Genomic DNA, 19235 nt, shown 5'->3' on the forward strand with positions numbered 1-19235 from the left:
AAGCAGCTTTCTGACTTTCTGACTCCATAACGTCTTCCTGTGACTGTCTCTTGTGTCCACTGTGCTCAGTGTTGGTTACGCAGTCGCACTTTTCATAATATTAATACTTAGGTCCTCTTATTAGCTAAATTCTCATTGCTCATTTCTCATTTATTGATATGCACATTTTCCCCGTGAAGCTGCATGTCACATACAGATTTAACTGCATCTGATTAATTGATGTGGCTTTGCACCAGCTCCACAGAGATGGGAACTTGTGTGCTTGCTGTATTATTCAGATGGCTTTAAAAGCATGTCAAGTCAATTGCAGGGGTTTTTACGAGAAATATCATGTTCCGTCCTACTATCTCAGGAGTAACATCTCAGTTCAGGAGCAGGGAAAACCTCGCACCTTGGATTTAACTGGAAAGATGGCTTGTGACGCACCGCCTGAAATTCAGCCAAATTTTTTCGTTGTCAGTTTAGATCATTGTTGAGGTTAAGTTTTGTAGTTATATTTTATTGCAGGCTTTATGTAATATGCTCTGCATTCATGTTTCCGCTGACATTTAAGGCTTCTGAGACATACCAGGGTTTTCCCTTTGGGTGATGTCAGATCACATTACCTCCCTCTTAGATTTATCTTTGTCATTTATGAGAAAAAACAGGCCTGGGCTTGTTTGAAAGTGTTTCCCCTTTTCCATTTGAATGTTATTTAAATTTATTTTCATATTTGGGCCTTGATCTTAAATGATTCATCTTATGGACAATTAAACTTTGATGACTTTCCAGGGAATAACTGAGTGACAGGAGATAATCTGTAAATCCATTCAAATCAGATTTGAAATAATGTTAACCGGAACTTTAACTCAGCTTTTGTTTTATGCAGCAGTTCAGGTTTGCTATCAGCAACACAAAGGGAGGGGAGAAGTATTTTGTTATGCTGCCTCATTTCATTCACAAGACGGGAAAATGCAGGCAATGCCTCGCAGTGCAGACTCAGCAATATCACTCGACTTGTTTCTTCAGTCATTTTCATTATGCAACTGGGAGAAAGACATAATGCTGCAAATAAAGCTGTCTGAGTCAGTAATACAGCGAAACAGCTATTATTTTGATCATATTCTTGCATCCAGTGCACACTAAGCAGTGCAGGGAAAGCATCAGAGGCTGTAGTTGCTGGCGCTGTGTTGCTCAACACAGAAAGCAAACATCAACATCGGAGTCTAATTTCAGTGTTTTTCTAAATTTACTTCATCTTCAATTCGTACATCTTGCTCTTGTTGTGCACCTGCATCCATCATTAATCCTTTTAAGGCAGGACCACCACTGTGAGTAACTAACAAAATCATGTTCATACAATGTCAAAACTGATTTTATCTTAAGACAGTTTATTTATATTTCCAATTGACAGAATCAGCCAAAAACAAACATTGAAAATGAAAATCATATCATGGCAATGGAACAAGGGGGCTTCAGGACAAATAGAGGTGGAAAAATCAATACCAGTTCCATCACAGACTATAAATTAGATCAATTCAAACACAGCTGTCTGCAGTTTTGTTTGTCTATATATTGTATCTAATGCAAAGTTCAAAGAGCAAGGGAATGGAGGGGGTCAATGAAGCTGGGGTCGACGTTTAAGAGGTTATCAACAGGTCAAAAGGTCATTTCTGTGGAATAATGGGTTTGGGCTTTTGGCTGGGAGTTGCAAGTCAGGCACAGCATGGGCAAGGATGAGGTCAGAAACGGTTGAGGACATGGGAGAGAGTTAAAAAGGTGAAAAGCTAGAGGTTTCAGACAGGTCATGTTAGGGTTGAGAGGTCAGATAAGAAGAGATGCTGCGTGCTGACAGTGCACTAATCATTCATTCTGAAGTTGTAACTTTAGGAGGGGTTGGGAGATGATATGGGGGGGGGGGTCCTGGCACATGCACCTGGTATATGTTGCCAGGCAGCTGACAGTGTGTGTGGTTACAGGAGAGCAGGGCGGGGCAGGCAGAGAAAATGAAGATACACAACAAGAGAAGAGAAAGAGTCACACAATTGGCTCCCTGCAGAGGACGATTTCCAGCTCGCCACGGTAGAGCTTCCCTCCGTCAGACAGGCTCATGATGCTCTGCTTGTAGCCTGTCAGATTCTTCACGTCCACCTCCTGAACAAGAGAAAAGGAGGTATGACAGAGTCAGTAATGCTGGGGAGGCCAGCATAACTAAAAAAAAAATATATATTTGGATCAAAACTTTAGCTAAACTGGCTAAATTCAACCAGTTTGGTCCCAATTTTTCTGCCAAACCGTTTGTTAGATGTAGCCCCGGTGGACAGATAATGGCGTTAAAAACCCTGGGCAACATGGACAACAGATGTAAGTTTTTGGCTAGAAAAGCTCTTTTTTTTCTAAAGAAAGTTTAAGACAGCTGGCTGATTGACCCCTTATAGTTATGTTGAAACACTGTCTTATCAAGCCTTCTGTTACTGCACACCATACATGCAGATACACTGATAACGCTGGTAGATTTACCACTCAAAATGTATTATTTTCATACATATGTATGTATATATGTATATATGTATACATATATATATATATATGTATATATATATATACACACACACACACACATACGTATATATATATGTATATATATATATATGTATATATATGTGTGTGTGTGTGTGTGTGTGTGTGTGTGTGTGTGTGTATATATATATATATATATATATATATATATACACACACACATACACATACATACATACATATGTGTGTGTGTGTGTGTGTGTGTATATATATGTATGTGTGAATATATATATATATATACACACACACACACACACACACACACATATATATATATATATATATATATATGTACTGTGGTAGCTGTGTTAAATAGGCAGCTTTGTTATTGTAATGAAGCGTCGAGCAAGTTAGCCGTGCTATTACAGTATTCTAAATAAAAATGTAAGTAACATTAGAATTCTAACATTCGGATGGATTTTTTGTATGACTAATGCTTAAATAATCTTTGCTATCATCACATCAAGAACGGCCCACAAAGAAAAGAAGTGGTCTTAATGTTCTCCTCACAATGTCAACTAAATTTAACATGTCACACACATTTGAACTTCAACATGCTTTAACTTGGAATTTTTTCTTCGTCAACTGAAAATGTATGTCTCTGATTTCTGCTAACAAGCAGTGTCTTGTCCTGTATTGTCCTGAATTCAGTGATGTCATCCAATCTAAGACACACAAATGCTCCTTCAGCTCTGACTGACTGTGCCCAGGGTTTGACTACCTTTCTGTTATGGCCTGCTTCAATATACTCAGCAGTTAATAAGCTTGGATCAGTTGATGGTATCAATGAAGCTTTTGATCTGAGCTTTTACAGCACTAAGAATCAGATCAGTCAAAATTACTCATCAGGTGTCAGAAGTCACCAGCCAGGCCACAGAATCCACTGGTGTATAAATACCTGTAAAGTTTTACCAAAGCCTCCATCTCACCTTCTTGTTTTTCTGGTAAAGGTCTCGTAGCAGAGCGTCCAACTCCTGCTCATCAATGTAACCATTCCCATCCTGAAAGAGTTCGACAGAGACACACCTCAAATGATATTTTCACCTCTGAACATTCAGGGAAGACAAGCTCACTGGAATGTTCTGGAGACAACAAGCAGACTTGTAAACATAATGAAACTGTCGCCATTTAAACTTCATCTCAACAATATGTGCCATAGCTGCCTGTGACACCTGTTTTTATTTTTCAGCAAAAAATCCTGCATTTCTTTCTAAACAGCGTGCACCAGCTACATTTACATTCAGAGCTTCCTGTTTGTGCCCCGCTCTGCTGCTCGACTTCATTTAATATTTTATGGCAGCCATCAGGAATGCACCAGCCAAATGGCTATTCATCAATGATGATTTTAAAAAGACTTCCCCTTCACAACTCTGTAAAGGGGGCTGGCTGTAAAGTCAATAAGGAGCCACTTTGCTAATTAATGAGTTATGTCTCACAGTAGTGTTAAGAGTTTGGGGCCAAAAAATAAGTCCAGATTTTCCCTTGGCAAGAGGCACAATAGCACGTTCTGTTCATTTTGGCTTGGTCTCAAAATGACTTCAGAGCTGAGTCGCTTGCCAATCTTATTTTTCACTTTGGGAGATGCTCCTTGATGTTTACAAAGCTAGACCCAAGTGGCCTTGATGATGGGAATAAAGTGTGAATTCTATTTATTTTCACTTAAAGGATGAAACACCGGTGACTCTGTGGGAAAGCAGAGCAACCTCAGGTGTCAGTCAGTCTGCCTAAGCTGCGTGCCATCTTGCGTTTCAGACATTTTCATGGCCTCGCACAGTTTGGGGTGGGCACCGTGAGCCATGTTAGCGTTCAGCCCATGATCTCGCAGCACCAGTGACAGCAGCTGTCTGTGTTTCAGCTGCAGGGGCTGAGCTCAAAACCAAAAGATGAAACTAATTACACACCTAAATGGTGGTGCTCCATTTGCAGAGAGTCGACATGAATGGACCACAGTGGCTCATCTATAATTTAATATTCAACCATGTCCTCTGCAAGTGAGCTAGAGAGAGCGCTTGCCAAGACAATCTGAGACGTGAACATGCACGCAAGACCTCATCCACCAGAATCTCAAGATCTTCCAGATCTTCTCCTTCCAACAGAGCAAACACTGATGTTCAGTCTCAGTTCACTGTGTCATATTGGTGACAGTGTGAAGTGGCACAGTGGAAAATGCACTATACATGATACCATGTTAATTACACCGTTTTTCATTCCAAAATCAAGCTATTCTGGTATCCATACTGGACTTTAGTAGAATATATTTGGTAGTTTACTGTGAATGTACTACATATCTCTGAGGCAAAATATAGTTGCATTATACATATTTGCCACACACAATGAATGTGACAGCAAATGTGTCATTAAGCGGCTGAATCACTGCTACAAAATCTGCATTAGAGAGAAGAAAAACATTTCATTTCAGATGAAATGTTGTCTTTCACTAACTAACCACAGAGGAACACAGAGGCATTTAGCACATAAGAACTAGGTGCTGTGCCAAGTCAAGATGAGTTATTTCCTCAAAAATTGCCTTTTTACAGCTACCTAGGTTATGGCTGATCCCTCAGGCTGACAAAAAGTCACAAGATGTCATAAATAAGAAAAGTGATTCAGCAGATGTACAACATGTCGCTCCCCCCCCACGCCTCTGCTCTGCTCCCGTCTGTCTTGTGTGGTATCGCTCCCTGTAGTCCCTCCCCACCAATCTACTGCTAATGTGGAAAATATGGTCATTAACTCAACCGCCGCTCAACCACCCTGAGGTGTGTCGAGCTCAACTCATTTCCCTAGGTAGTTGGGGAGCGCCCTTGGTACAAAACAAGGAATTTGCCTATTCATGAATTTAACAAAAGGGAGACTCCAAAACAGAAAGAGCTGAGTCATTCAGACAACTTGACTCGAGAGAAAAGTATATTTTTTGCAAAGTGCGCAACACTGCAATTTCTTATTTTACAGTCTAAATATACTGTGCATTTCCTTTCCGCGAGTCCTCTCAGCACATTAGCATTTTAGCTTTCAGATACAGTTTATGCAGGAAGAGAGCTGCCTGACGAGGTACTCGCTCAGCTCTCATGATGTTTTAACGGTGGCTCAGGCACATAGGGGATGTAGTTGTTGCAAACAAAAATAACTTTCGCTCCCTTTTTCTAATTAAATATGTTCAAATGTTACTGTCCAGATTTGTAGTAGATAACAATTAAGCTCAGAATACTCGGACAGAGTGTCCCCGGAGCAGCCCAGTTTTTCAGTTTGACAGCTGTCTACACCAAAAATGCACTGACAGCTGAGAGCTCGTAGAGGAGAAGTGGGGCCAGACCTCAGCTGCTTGTTTGGGAGTGTGTGGAAAGTAGTTAACAACTATGACACTCACCTTGTCATAGTATGTGAAGATGGCATTGAACTGCTCAGAGGTCAACTTAACACCCTGTGAAAACAAAGTTGTCTTTTGATGACCACGCTACACAAGGCCAATAGCAGAAGTCACAGTGCACAAAACTGAGTGACATTAACTGTGTTCAGTGTCACATTTCTTTCTGCACCTTGTTTGTCCCTACCTGGAATTTGAGTAAGAAATTCTCCTGAACGGGGAGAAGCCTGTGGGAGAGAAGAACTCTATTAGCAGACACAAAGGTTGTTCAATTATTCAAACCCAGTGACAGTGAATGAACATCAGCAGGCCATGTGTTTCAACATTTGCTGTGCGAACAGAAGCAAGTAAAATTGCACATTACCTTGCCATCTCTGACAGGCCCAACTTCCCATCTCCATTCAGATCAAACATCCTGAGCTACAAAGTGGAAGAATAACAGAGATTGGAAGAGACAGAGGAGAGAGACTGAGAGGAGTTTTTTATGGGTACATGCTTCAATATGAAGGCAAATGTGGCTCCGGGAAGTTCATTGACTGAGAAATAGAATGGGCAGCCATAAAGTTTCTAACGTTATCATAAATCCACAGCATTGTAGTTCTGCATGTTTGACAGAGGACCAGTAAAGGGACTGTCCATAAAACCCGCCTCAACGTCCCGATCATTTCAGCCCTGCTGGTGAATTTTTTACAGGATAATAACTTAAAAGTTCTCCTTTTTCTGTATGCATTACCTTCAATGCAAGTTCTAATTTTCACTTTTCAGCACAGGGCATCCCTTGCAGAGTCTGAGCACCAGCATGGAAGCACCACAGCAAATGCTCACCAGCACCACCTGAACTATGCTGGTGTCTATGTCATTATTTACTGTAGCTTATTTGGCAAATTCTCTATCAACTTGCTGTATTCCCTCCATTATCGTTTTCACCATCTGTGGCTCTAATGTGCAATAAAGGTTTAAGGAACAGATAATGACCCGGTTATCTATGAATGCGTTGAGGAAACTGCTTCAGCAAATCAGGTCAGGTCAGCTCTGAGGCTTCCAGGAAGAAGCAGATGTGAGCACATCTGGGCTGTAAACACACAACCTGCAGGACATGATGGGTCACAGCCACTCAGCCGCACAGCGCTGCTGCCACCAACACGGTAGGTCTCTGAGGTCCTCCAGGCCAGATGAACACCCCACATACACCTTCCACAAAGGCTGCATGTAACTCCCAGCGTGTCAGAAGGATTCCCTGGTGTTGCCAAATTTGACTTTTTATTTTAGTTCAGCCATTTGTATAGATTTTTTTTTAATTTTTGAACTTTAAACTGACCAGATCCCTTTTAAAAATCTGTGTATTTTTGGTGAAAAAAAGAGAAAAGAGACTCATCTTCCTGATGGTGAGCATAAGGTTTAGCTCGAAGAATAGCGATTGCGCTGGCCGCCTGGGATTCCTGATTGTGTCTGTGTATGAGTGTGTTTGTATGTGTTTATGAGAGTCTTACTATGGTCTGTGTGTACTCCTGGAGCTTCTGGTCATCATAGTGTCTGTTAGCCTTCTGCAGCAGGTCTGACAGAAAGCCCTGAGGACAGAGACACACAGATTTAAAATAGTAATAATTATTGAAAATGCGGAAAAACAAGCAGAAATATTGTATTTACAGGGTGTTTGATTTTTGCCATTTCACCAAAAAAACAGCTATGCAAGAGCTTTCATGAATGTTTGAGAATAAAATATGCAGCTGAAGATTCAGATGTCATAGATTTTACAGACTCATTCGCACACACACTGATAACCTGTAGTATCAGTTTCTTTTTCTCAAATCATCTTTACATACTCAGAAATATTTAACACAAAACAGCAAACTTTAATGCCTCTAAATAAAATTATCAGTGTCATCAGTGAGAGAAGAAACACAAATCCTTTACTGGCAAGATTTCACTGACACTAAGTAAAAATGATATAAAGAAGTATTAGCAGTAACATGTACTCAGCTGCCCAAAGTAAAAGTAATGAGAGTGGAGTTATGGTTGACAGCACCAGTTTTTTTTTTCCTTCAGTTTTGGGTATTTCTGTATTTTCAGGTTAATGAATGAAGCACGAAGAGGAACAAATGAAGAAGGAAAGGTTAAAATAGTTAAATACAGGAGACAAAAGATGAATGAAATAAGGCAATGAGGAGGGTAGGAAGGAAGAACATAAAGAAAGGAAAAAATTATGACATCAATGGTATTTTATGCAGTACATTTCCCTCTGAAATGTAGAGCAGTAAAAGTGTAAAGTACCTTAAAATGAAGGTAATATTATTTCAAATGTATTATTACATTATTTGCACAGTACTTGAGTGGATATATTCCACATCTGCTCACTGCCATCTCATCTGGATTTTCCTAAAGCTTTCAAAAGGCCACACCTGAGTAACTCATCTGCACCTGGTCGGCTGGAAGAAATGTGATGCCGTAACAACCCGAGCAGCCTGATCAGAATCACTGACCCCATTAATACTCTCCCCCAGTCTGGGGCACTTCTCTTTACATAATTTGACACAACATTTCCAAAAGGCGTTGAAGTGAATAACATTTGTGCAATCTGTAAAGCTTTTTGCATCTGAATCCTCACCTGAAAAACACTCATGGTCATTGGGGGATTTCCTGTGTAGTAGCCACTGTCAAAGCTGCTGCCTGCTTTACTCACCCATATGCACACGTGTATCAAAGAGGTGAGTCACACTGACACTCCTCGGTCAAACACTTTGAAATGTCGATTATCTGTGGATGTCTTTAAGCTAATATGTGACTTGATGGCCATAATGGTGGTAAGACTACAGCCTGGGCCACATTCAGAATATCAGCTTCTTTCAGTACACACAATGGGATGACAGGGTGGTTACTGATCATACCACAAAGAATGAATGAGGATGAGTCTCTCTCTCTTTCCTTTCTTTTTATTGGTGCAAACCAACCATCACATCTAGGAGGTGACAACAAGTTGAGACGATTTGTCTACATTTTTACACTTAAAACTTAAGGTATGGGAGCAACATTGAGGGGTTAAACCTGACCATTACAGTAGTTTAAATATATGCAAATGTGTCAAAATAAAATGTAAATGATTGCAGGAAGTGACATGGATTATGGTTTCAGTAGCTAAGTAGCAACTCAAGTGGCTGCGAGCTACTGCTGTCTCATAGCTACTGTTTGGGATAGGCTCTCTGTTAGTGAGCACGTATGAGTGTGTTAAAGTGCATTTGAATGTGTGCGGGGGGGGGAAGAAAGCAAAAAAGACATCACAAAGTAAGAATAAGTATGACCAAGTCTGCATATGATGAATAACAGGTATTGGTTATATTTGCAATTAAGTATTGCCTTTTGGATGCAGATGTGAATATAAGAAACATTATAAAAGCCATTTCCATGGATGAGTTGCATTATGTTTTATCGCTGAGAATCATATATTCACAACATACCTTCAATTCATTTGCTTCGATGTAGCCACTGCGATCTGTATCATACCGCCGCCATGCCTAAAAGAAATCAACCAAACAACAGGAATATTGGATTGAAAGCGGTTTTTCAGCACTGATGCACAGAGCACAAAGACACTCTTCTCCAGAGGGATTTACATTTCTCCCCCCTACATAAATCCCCTCTGATCGAACCCCAGCTTGCTCTTTAACTGCGCTAAGAGTTTGATTTTTCTCTGGTGCAGAGCAGAAATCGTTCCAGAGGGGACAACCACAAAAGCCGGGACCATCAGAGTAATCACGCGCTTTTCAATACAATCCCACTTGCCCACATACAGAGCAGAGGGCAACGAGAGACAGAGGGAGGGAGAGAAAGTCATTTTAATGAATGTTTTAATCTAGCAGCTGTCCTTGCCCAAAGAAGGGCTCCTTATCAAAGATGGATAGCCTTCCTCCTCCTCCTCCTCCTTCTCCTCCTCCCCCCTTTGCTCCTTCTCTGGGCTCTGCAGAGAGGAGTTACAGTGGTGTTATCCATTATATATGACTCTGAAAATAGAAGGTTCTGCTTCCTCATTCTAACCCTTTAAAAACCTCTGCACCCACTTCCTCCTCCCTGCACCCTTCAACAAAGACTGATTAATCCTCCTCTCTTGTTTTATGGTCTCAAACTCTGGCTCTCAGCTTCCCATCGACATTTCATTTACGTCCTCTCTATTCCCGCTCTCTCTCGTTTGCCCTTTGTATCCTTCTCTCCACACACCTTCTCTTTCACTCATCCTGCTTCTCTCATTTCATTAATCCTTTTCGATATGACACAGGAGACAAGGACAGCCTCTTCCCCACATGTAATTGGTTTCTAATTGGCTCCATTCTTTCATTGCAGCAGATCTAACACGAAATCTGCCATTTTCTTATCTTCTGAGGGCATTTTGTGGAATAAATGATTTCCCTTCTCTAGTATCTTTCAACACACATCTTGCTCTGCTGAAGGCTTTTTGTGACTCCTACAATCAGTCTTCACAGCAACATTAAACTGGTTTAATTTTATTCTATTTGGACATTTTCAGATGTAAACGGTTGCTTAAACACAAAACTTTGCTGTTATATAGAAACAGAACATACAGTCATACTTTCTGTACATGCAATTCGTTCTGGCGTAGTTAATGTCCGCCTGTTCATTCGCTAAATTGATTTAGGTGCTCTGCTAACTATCTATCTATGCTCTAATGTCTCTTATGAAAGTTGAAAATATATCCATATAGATTACTAAAATATATTTACCCTGGCTAGATTCCAGTGTGGTACCGGTTTTCTACGGAAAATTTGGATTTTGTCTTCATATGCTAGTTGTTGTTCTGTTCCCGTCGAACAGTTTTGTGTGAAGTTACAACATGTTTTCAGTCTTGAGTAGCTCATATAAGTAATAATGACTTCTAATGATGCCACTGGCCACAAGGTTTGTGTAGCTGTTTATCTTATACTTGTAAAACTTTTAGGCATGACGTCTCCTGACAGGACAGGATCAATCAAACTCTTGCATGATGTTCGTGGCTGCACTGCGTGCTGAGATGTTGTGTGTGTCAGCTCCTCTGCAAACCTCTACATTTACCCACAGCAACCCAAACCTTCACTTCTCTGCATTAACCAGCTGAGGCATTCACATGCATTTTTGGAGAACCATTTACAGCCTCAGTAATTAACACTGTCCAATTACTGAGCATAAAACACCAAAGCTAATGGGTCACATAAAATTAGCTCAGTCCTCTTGAGCCAAAGTTGTGTTTTGCAGCAGATGCAACAACAAAGATCAGGAGGGTTTACTGAATCACAGTAACCACAATGTTGACCGAAATCAGAACCATTTCAAACCTTTCACTCCTCCTTTCAAGGATTCACACTCCAGCTGCCTTTTTCAACTACATTATCTGACTTCTGCCTTCTTTATTTGTGCTCAGCCAGTTCTACAGTCCATGTTCATGATGGACCAGGTGTGGTCGCTTGATTTGTATTGAATTCAACTGCTACATCTAAATAGCACAAACAATCATGCGCAATAGAGGCAGAGTCTGTGCTTTTCCTTCCAGACTGCTTCAGTTTATTTCACTAATTGCACCACCATACACAGGGAACTAATCCGTGAAATTAGCTGATACGTAGGAATGAGAACATGCAAACTGTCTGCCCTCTCTGGTTGACTAACTCAGGTCTTTACTGTATGGTTGGTTAAGTAAGTATGTCCCGACTAATGGCATTTCTTAGTGAACAAGAAGCTTTTGTACAAGAGACATTGTAAATAACTGATCAAATGAAAGAGTTCATCAAGAGGAGACAGCACGCAATTTGCACTAAAAAATAATATATCGGCCCATCCACACACACTCTTACCGCCATAAACTCAGCACTGGAGCTGACAAACTGTCTGAAGCAGAGCAAGAAGTTCTCTTCAGTTGGGAGAATCTGGGCCAGCTAGAGGGAGAAATGATGGGAAAATGGGAGAAGTGAGAACACAAGATGGTGGGGTTGATATGCCTGGAGAGAGGAGATGGAGACTGGGGAGCTTTTCGTCTGCAACGTCTCAAATGGGCATCTCAGACATAAATAATAGAGAGCCATAACCTCAGAAGCCAGGCTATGCCTAACTTGGAATTATTTTTAAAAATCATGTTTTAGGATATTCAGACAAAGCCTTCGGACCTGATTTTCACTCAGGTGCAAAAACAAAAACTAAACTAAAACTCATTTGCAGATTTTCCATTTTTCCATGTGGATTATTGATGCTGCAGAAGCTCTCTGTACATCTCTTTCAAATCACGCTCTGAAAATAGTAAAATCGAGGGAAAGCAATATCCTCAACTGACACTCCATAGAGACTGCCATAAAGACTGTATTTATGCATCGATTGGAGTATTGACCGGGCCTCTGAAGCCTCTCACACGTAATGTATTCCTCTGGCTCTGAGAATTACTTTTGCTTTTTCTTTTTACACACTCTCTCAGCCCCAGCTCTAAAGGAAGCAGAAAACTCAAAAACTGCAGTGATTTTTTTGGTGTGAGCCACATTTCAGTGAAATCATCATGTATAGTGAATGCACATCAAGACACCAAATTTTAAAGGGATACTTTAGGAAATACACTTATTCCCTTTCATGCTGACAGTTAGAGAAGATTGCTGCCACTCTCATGTCTGTGTGTTAAGTATGAGGGTACAGCTACTTAGCTTAGCTTAGCAAAAACACTGGAAACCAAGGGAAACAGCTAGCACAGCTCTGTTCACCGGAAAACAAATCTGCCTCTCAGCCTTTGGAGCTCACTGGGTACTGTAACATTTCATATCTCATGTATTTAATTTAAAACAAAGTGTAAAAACGGCAGGTTGTGTTTTTATAGAGGTCATGAGCCAGACCAGTGGAGACTCCAGGAAGTCTGGCCAAGAGACCATTAGCCCTTTAAATCAACATTCATCAGACAGATATGAATGATATTAATGTGATATTATGAAGTGATTAAGTGATATATCTTCTCATCTTACTCTCAGCAAGAGAGTGTATAAGCATATTTCCCAAAATGTCAAACTACTGCATTCATGAAAATCTATTTTCTAAGATTTCTATTCATAATGCAAGAAGCCCCGTGAAGCCCTTACCTCTGACATCTCAATTCGTCCATCTTTGTTCTTGTCGAACTTCTGCATGAACTCCTTCATCTTTTCTCTGAATGTGGGGTTTGAAGGGTCCTAGAAAACATGTGTACTCAGTACAGATGAAATCTCAGTGGTCAGTATGTGTGTCTGTGTTTAATGTTTGGTCCCTGAACTCACCACCCCTGCTCCTCTCCGGGCCATCTCCAACTCCCTGAAGAAGTTCTCCAGCTCCTTCCCCTCGATGTAGCCATTACCTGGCAGACAGACACACCAAAATGGCAGGTTATTGCAACATACCACAGAGGGCTTTTCTCAGTATTGCTGACATGCAGAAACTCCATCAGCACAGATCACAGTCACAGTGTCAAACAGATCTCAGCATGGCTCGCTTTTTGCCTGGGTATTGATTCAAACATGAGCCTTTTACCAGTAACTCTTACTCTCCTTCCCCTCTAGCTCGATAGATTGGGCTATTGACTGACATGATGCAAACTGATCACTCCTCAAAGACTGTGTGTTCACAGGGTTGTACGCAAGGAGAAGCTATATATGGAAAATTGCTTTTCTAGGATTTTGAAGGTGATTATGTACAGGCAGTTTCTTTCACTCCGGGCAGATCAATACTGCCTCCCAGCCAGCAGGGGAGTTTGGCACATGGGACGAATCGATGCGGATAACAGAGCACTGTGACAATTTCTACCTCAGTTTAAGATCTAGAATGTGACGATATTTATCACGGGGAAGTGAAGCTTCATGCTGTCCTTCAGAAAATGTCTAACCTTGTTTTTGCTGCATGCTAACATACATGAAGGCAGGCGGGGGGGAGTTGTTTTTCTTGTTATCTTACTCCTGGTGTTCTGCTGCTCTGACAGTACCTATTCAGAGGACAAATGAGTATGCCCACTTCACCCAGGTAGTCTGTGAACCCGTGCCAATATTCTTTCAACAAGCATGCTGAATGGCTGGACAGATGGCTCCAAACGATGTGACGAGCTGCTTCAATAAAACTCTGGGAGAGTTCTTCTGCAGAGTTGCCTCATTAAACGCTAACAAAGATTATTATGCCATCCACTTTCTCTCCTCTCCTTCTAACTCGCCGTCTCTCTCTGTCATCTTCAATCTACCTCCTTCTCCCGATCCAACCAACATCTTAGCTTTTTTGTTCTATCCATGGAAGTTTTTGTTTAATTGTGTGTGTGGGAATGCATGCACGCCTCAGTGATGTTATCAAAACTCATGAATACAAGCTCTGCCTTCTCCATAAGTGGGACAGTAAAATGCCGCCGCTATTGAGCCTCCCTCCTGTGGGTCTTATTGACATTTAGCACTCCGTTGAGAAATGCCCTGCTTGATAATTAAACAGAGTAAGATGTAATTAACTACAAGGCGAATGGCAAAAATGACAATAGCAATAGATTTCTGAATAGATTATGTTGGAGCACTGTCATACATTCAATCAATGTGTCAATACATTCATACACCCCATTATATTTGTGCTTAAGTGCTTGTACTGCGCTTATACAGATGTCAGATAAGTGCTTTCTGCTCTCTGCAGCCTTTAAACCTTTAAGCTACCCTATGGCTTTTTCTATGAAATGCTGTATGTCCTTCAGCTAATTACAGTGTGTCCATCCCATATTGAATTGCCCCAAATCCAGTATCAAATAACACATGCTCCTCTGTTACACTAAACATCAATGATGCTCTATACTATAAGTGTGGAGATGTTAAAAAAAAATCTGCCAGCAGATACATCTCATGGCTGACTTCAACTCACTTCCAGATCATTCAATTGAAATGTCAAATAACTTTGCTCTTTCTGCGCAAGCACTTAAAGCTTGTACCAAGCAGCACGATAAAAGGTTCACAAAACCACTTTTGTCAGGAATACACACTCTTTGGGGTACTGCGTCATTACAGTCCCAGTAGACGCTGGTAAAGACACTTCACTTTTCTGCTAGTTCTTATCCTAAAAATCACCTCCAACACAGGAAAACTCTCACAGTGGGCAGCTGTGCCACCTAAGTGCATATTTAAAGCCTAAATAAAGTGCATTTAGCTTTCAAAGGACAGTGCAGCCCTGCCTATTCAGATATTTTGTGTTGAGATCAATTGGGTCAATTCAGGAGGTGGATCTTGCTTCACGTTCCGAATTTCCAAATCCAGGTTAATAAAAATAATTGACAGCCAATGCTCTATAATTAGAAAAAGGAACTGCAGTTGTTTCCTTTTCCAGCTTTGAAGTGATTGAACCGAGAGGGCCTGACAAAGACAGCAGAAAAAGATGAGAGGGACGCAGAGCGGAGGAGCTGCGAGAGACGCAATCCAGATGAGACTTGATCCGGGGCCAGCAGGGGAATATGTGGTTTCATCATCTCTGGGTGCATCGCCTCCTGTGTATTTTTATCTGCAACTCAGAGATGTTTACTCAATCTGAGCAAACAAATTAGCTCTCCTTTCTTTCTGCCGAGCCAGAACACACTCCCGGTAATGAGAGCAGAAATCACTGTCAACACTGTGGCCAAATCTGTTGATGCACACTGGTCGTATTTGATTTGCAAAGTGGCTCATTGCAAAGCACAATATGTAAAATACTTCTGCAGTAAGACTTAAAGAACTGTCTGGGAGGACTGAGAGCCATACCCAAGCCAAAAGAGTAAAAGCAACGGCAGATATGACAACTTTGCCTGCACATTGGCTCATACGGAGAAGCTCAGCTGCTGAGCCCCTGCGCCCCACCCCACTCAACTCTTTATTCCACCTTGATTTCCCTGCGGAGTACGTTTCAGCATGTGTGCAGGCGTCACAACACATTGCATTAACAATGAATTCCCAGGACCGTGTGTGTAAAATACATTCTCCTTTGCAGGTGTACGTGTTAAACAAATACACCTGCAAATAAGGCACTCGCCTTATTTGCAGGTGTATTTTGGACATCTTAAGAGAGTTGACTGAACAAGCAAAGAATGAGCACTTTCTATTTGTCTGAGGGTGGTCACATATACGTCCCAGTCTGACTCTCAAAGTACGAAAAAGTAAAGACTTTTGAGTGTATCCAGTGGTTTCAAGTTTCATCAGCGCTTCGGTTCACAGCTTGTCCTTAATAAACAGAGGTCTGTAGAACTTCAGCTGAAATGAAGCTATGAACCTTCCCATAATTAGACTGAGGAGGCTTTTGTGATAGCAGTGACATGTCTGATGTATTCATTGGTGAAAGGAAAAAAAAAGGAACTTGACCCATGTCATACTGTCCCACTGCAACACAGGCACATGCACACAGAAATATTTACAAAGTGAGAAGACAGACTGAGCTGAATAAATCTGTGCAGAGACGCGGATGATTGAGGATTGATGCAACAAGAAAAGACACCGATCAAGATTGAGACTGGGGAAAAACGGTGTGTGTGCGCGTGCGCGCGTGCGCGCGCGCGCGTGTGGCGTTGAGGAGGGGGTCTTTGAATAAGTTACTGCATGGGACAATTTTATGTTTGCAGACATCACATTAATACATAAATGCATTTGTTATGGGCTTCCACTGCATACAGAGCTGCATCATCTGACAGACTGCGCTCACTCATGAAACTTCAATAAGGCAGTTTTTCATTGGAAACGGAAATCAATAAAAAGAGCATCAGTCAGAGACAATTACTTATTCACACAGTTCATGATCACGAGTTACTGTCACCCATAGAAAAGCCTAATTAAATGATTATTGATCCCAAAGTAACACTTTAATTGCGCGGTTAAATCAAATTCCCTGATCACTGGAAAATTACAACATATTTCACGAACCCTGAGAGGTCTTCTCCTGGTATGTGAAGCCCATAAAGCTTAATGGACACAAGGTTAAGGCTGCATCCATCTAAACTTTGATTTACTGGCCGTTTCTTATGCGGTTTATGCAATTTACCCACCATTTAGGACTGACTAAATGTATTAAATTCATGTACCATATCTCAGTATACCGTTTCTTTTTGGCCGACTAACCTACTGTCCATTTAAATAAATAAAAATAAAATCAAATAAAATCATACCACGTGGTGTCGGGAGTGGTCCGCATCAGAAAATCAACTGAAAAACGTCGAACTTTAAAAGCGTCGCAATAATATATCAGAAATATCTTGTCTGAAATCAGCTCTTCAACAAGATCAAAGATGAAACTGTCCCTTCTGATGACTTTATTCATGTGTCAAAGACGGAACTTAAGAAGACAGATTATTAGCACTTATTATAGTCCCTATAATAAACTTAAAATTGAGTTTACAGAGCCCTGTATAACACAGTATTTAACTGGTATCTTTGGATCTGGTATCTTCCCAATTCTCCTCAATGTCGCCTTCATACCTAAAAAGGACAAACTTTTGGTGGGACATTGTCTGATATTCTAAGCTTGATAACGGTTTCTCTCTTCTGCAGGAGGATGCGTTCAGTCCTCTGTCATGAATGCATTTCTCTGTCTGATTACTAACCTTCATTCAATCGGTTGCATTTAACAGCAGTGATATAGAACTCAGTAATCTTTCATGAATTTTAATTTTGGAAGAACTTTTAGGGAAGAAAAAAAGTGTCCTACCGTCAGCGTCAAAATGTTTCCAAATGTCGAGGAACTGGGACGCGGTGACCTCGGCCAGGTGCAGGTGAGGAGGCTGCTGTGCTTTATTTGCCATGATGCTCTCGACGGATGCTGCTGCAGGCAAGACACCAGAAAAATCCGCTCCTAACTTTTCTGTGCCTCTGGTTCGAACACACCCCACACTGTGGCCCCAGCGCGCCGCCCGCCGCTTTTTAACCGGGCGCAGGAGCGGCAGCGCCGCTACACCGCCGCTGGGGGCGCACTGTCACCGACAACACATCTGAGTCAGCGTCCGTGTGTGTGTGTGTGTGTGTGTGTGTGTGTGTGTGTGTGTGTGTGTGTGTGTGTGTGTGTGTGTGTGTGTATGCGCGTGAGTGGGTGCGGATGTGTGTGTGTTTGTGCTTCCAAGCTTGATGTAGTTGTGTGCTTGGACATCTTCGGCACTGCAGTGAACAGACCGATGTGTGTGTGTGTGTGTGTGTGTGTGTGTGTGTGTGTGTGTGTGTGTGTGTGTGTTTCTGACAGCCTACTTTTGGGGTCAAATTTCAGACTAAAGGCCAGTTAATTGGAAAATGCTTGTCAATTGGGGACAAAAGCCATGTCCCCAATTGGAAAACAGCTGATTCTGGGAGTCAGTGGTTAAGATTAGGGTTAGGGTGTGTGTGTGTGTGTGTGTGTGTGTGTGTGAGAGAGAGAGAGAGAGAGAGAGAGAGAGAGAGAGAGAGAGAAAGCAAGCGAGAGAGAGAGATAGAGAGGAAAATATGAGACACAGATAGCAAGAAGATTGTTCTGTTGTTGTGTCATCATGCTTTACGGTATATGTGTGTGTGTGCAGTTGATCCAGTGCATGTGCATGCATACGTATTCCCATGCCTCTGCATGCATGTGAAATGCATGCCTGTGTTTCTGCGTGTCTGTGAGCTGGCAGAGTGTGTTCCTTCATACATCTGTGTGTGTATCTAAGCGTGCAGCTCCCCGAGCCTGTCTGCCAGTGTGTGAGGCTTCACAGACTTAATTAGAACTCACACACTAATCACATTTCCCACACTGCCTCCAGCCAGCAGTGATTAGCCCACATAATAAATGTAAATTCTGGAAAAAAAGGTGGTGGTGGTGGTGGTGGTGGGAGCACCGTAATGGGTAGTCTACTGTGCAGAGGGGCAAGCAAAGCCACAGATCCTATTAGGAGAATGAGGATGAGAAAAGTACTCATATATATTTCTTCAACTCATTTACTGCAAGAGGTGTTAATATTCATGAGCAGGAGGGCAAGTACCCCTCGAAGCATGTTCCTTCTCTAGGATGAAAGCTGCACAAAGACAGCTTTTCACACATGAAGAATATTAATAATATTATTCAATTAACTCACATGCTTCTGAGCTCCTGTGTTGAGAGCTGGGTGTGTTTTACAAAACCTATACGGTGATTTCACCCTCTGACTGACAATTGGAGTCAGCCTGCAGCAGGAAGAACACAGGTGTAACTAATAACGATGGCTCCTGAGTGTCCATTAAGTCGTGCCTGGAACTGGAGCACCTAAATGGAATGCAGTCCTTATTAATTTAAGGTATTAATTACGCCTGTGCTTTTTTTTTTTTTTGCTGTAACATGTCAAAATTTCTACTGTGAAAGTTGTGAAAACCTTCTTGTT

The 19235-nt window shown here is 41.5% G+C and overlaps 1 protein-coding gene across 1 annotated transcript; it reads right to left on the reverse strand.

The window, feature by feature from the left end:
- Positions 1-1350: 1350 nt before the first annotated feature.
- Positions 1351-17780, reverse strand: calb2a (calbindin 2a). The gene is made up of 11 exons (XM_076734070.1): positions 17585-17780; positions 13189-13265; positions 13015-13104; positions 11758-11838; positions 9376-9432; positions 7414-7491; positions 6288-6343; positions 6111-6150; positions 5927-5980; positions 3489-3560; positions 1351-2133 (listed from the first exon to the last, which is right to left on the reverse strand). The coding sequence occupies exons 1-11, from the start codon at positions 17676-17678 to the stop codon at positions 2017-2019; spliced, it is 816 nt and encodes a 271-aa protein (XP_076590185.1). The 5' UTR covers positions 17679-17780; the 3' UTR covers positions 1351-2016.
- Between the last annotated feature and the right edge of the window lie 1455 nt (positions 17781-19235).

This window comes from Chaetodon auriga, chromosome 6 (genome assembly GCF_051107435.1).
Source record: "Chaetodon auriga isolate fChaAug3 chromosome 6, fChaAug3.hap1, whole genome shotgun sequence".
NCBI lineage: Eukaryota > Metazoa > Chordata > Actinopteri > Chaetodontiformes > Chaetodontidae > Chaetodon > Chaetodon auriga.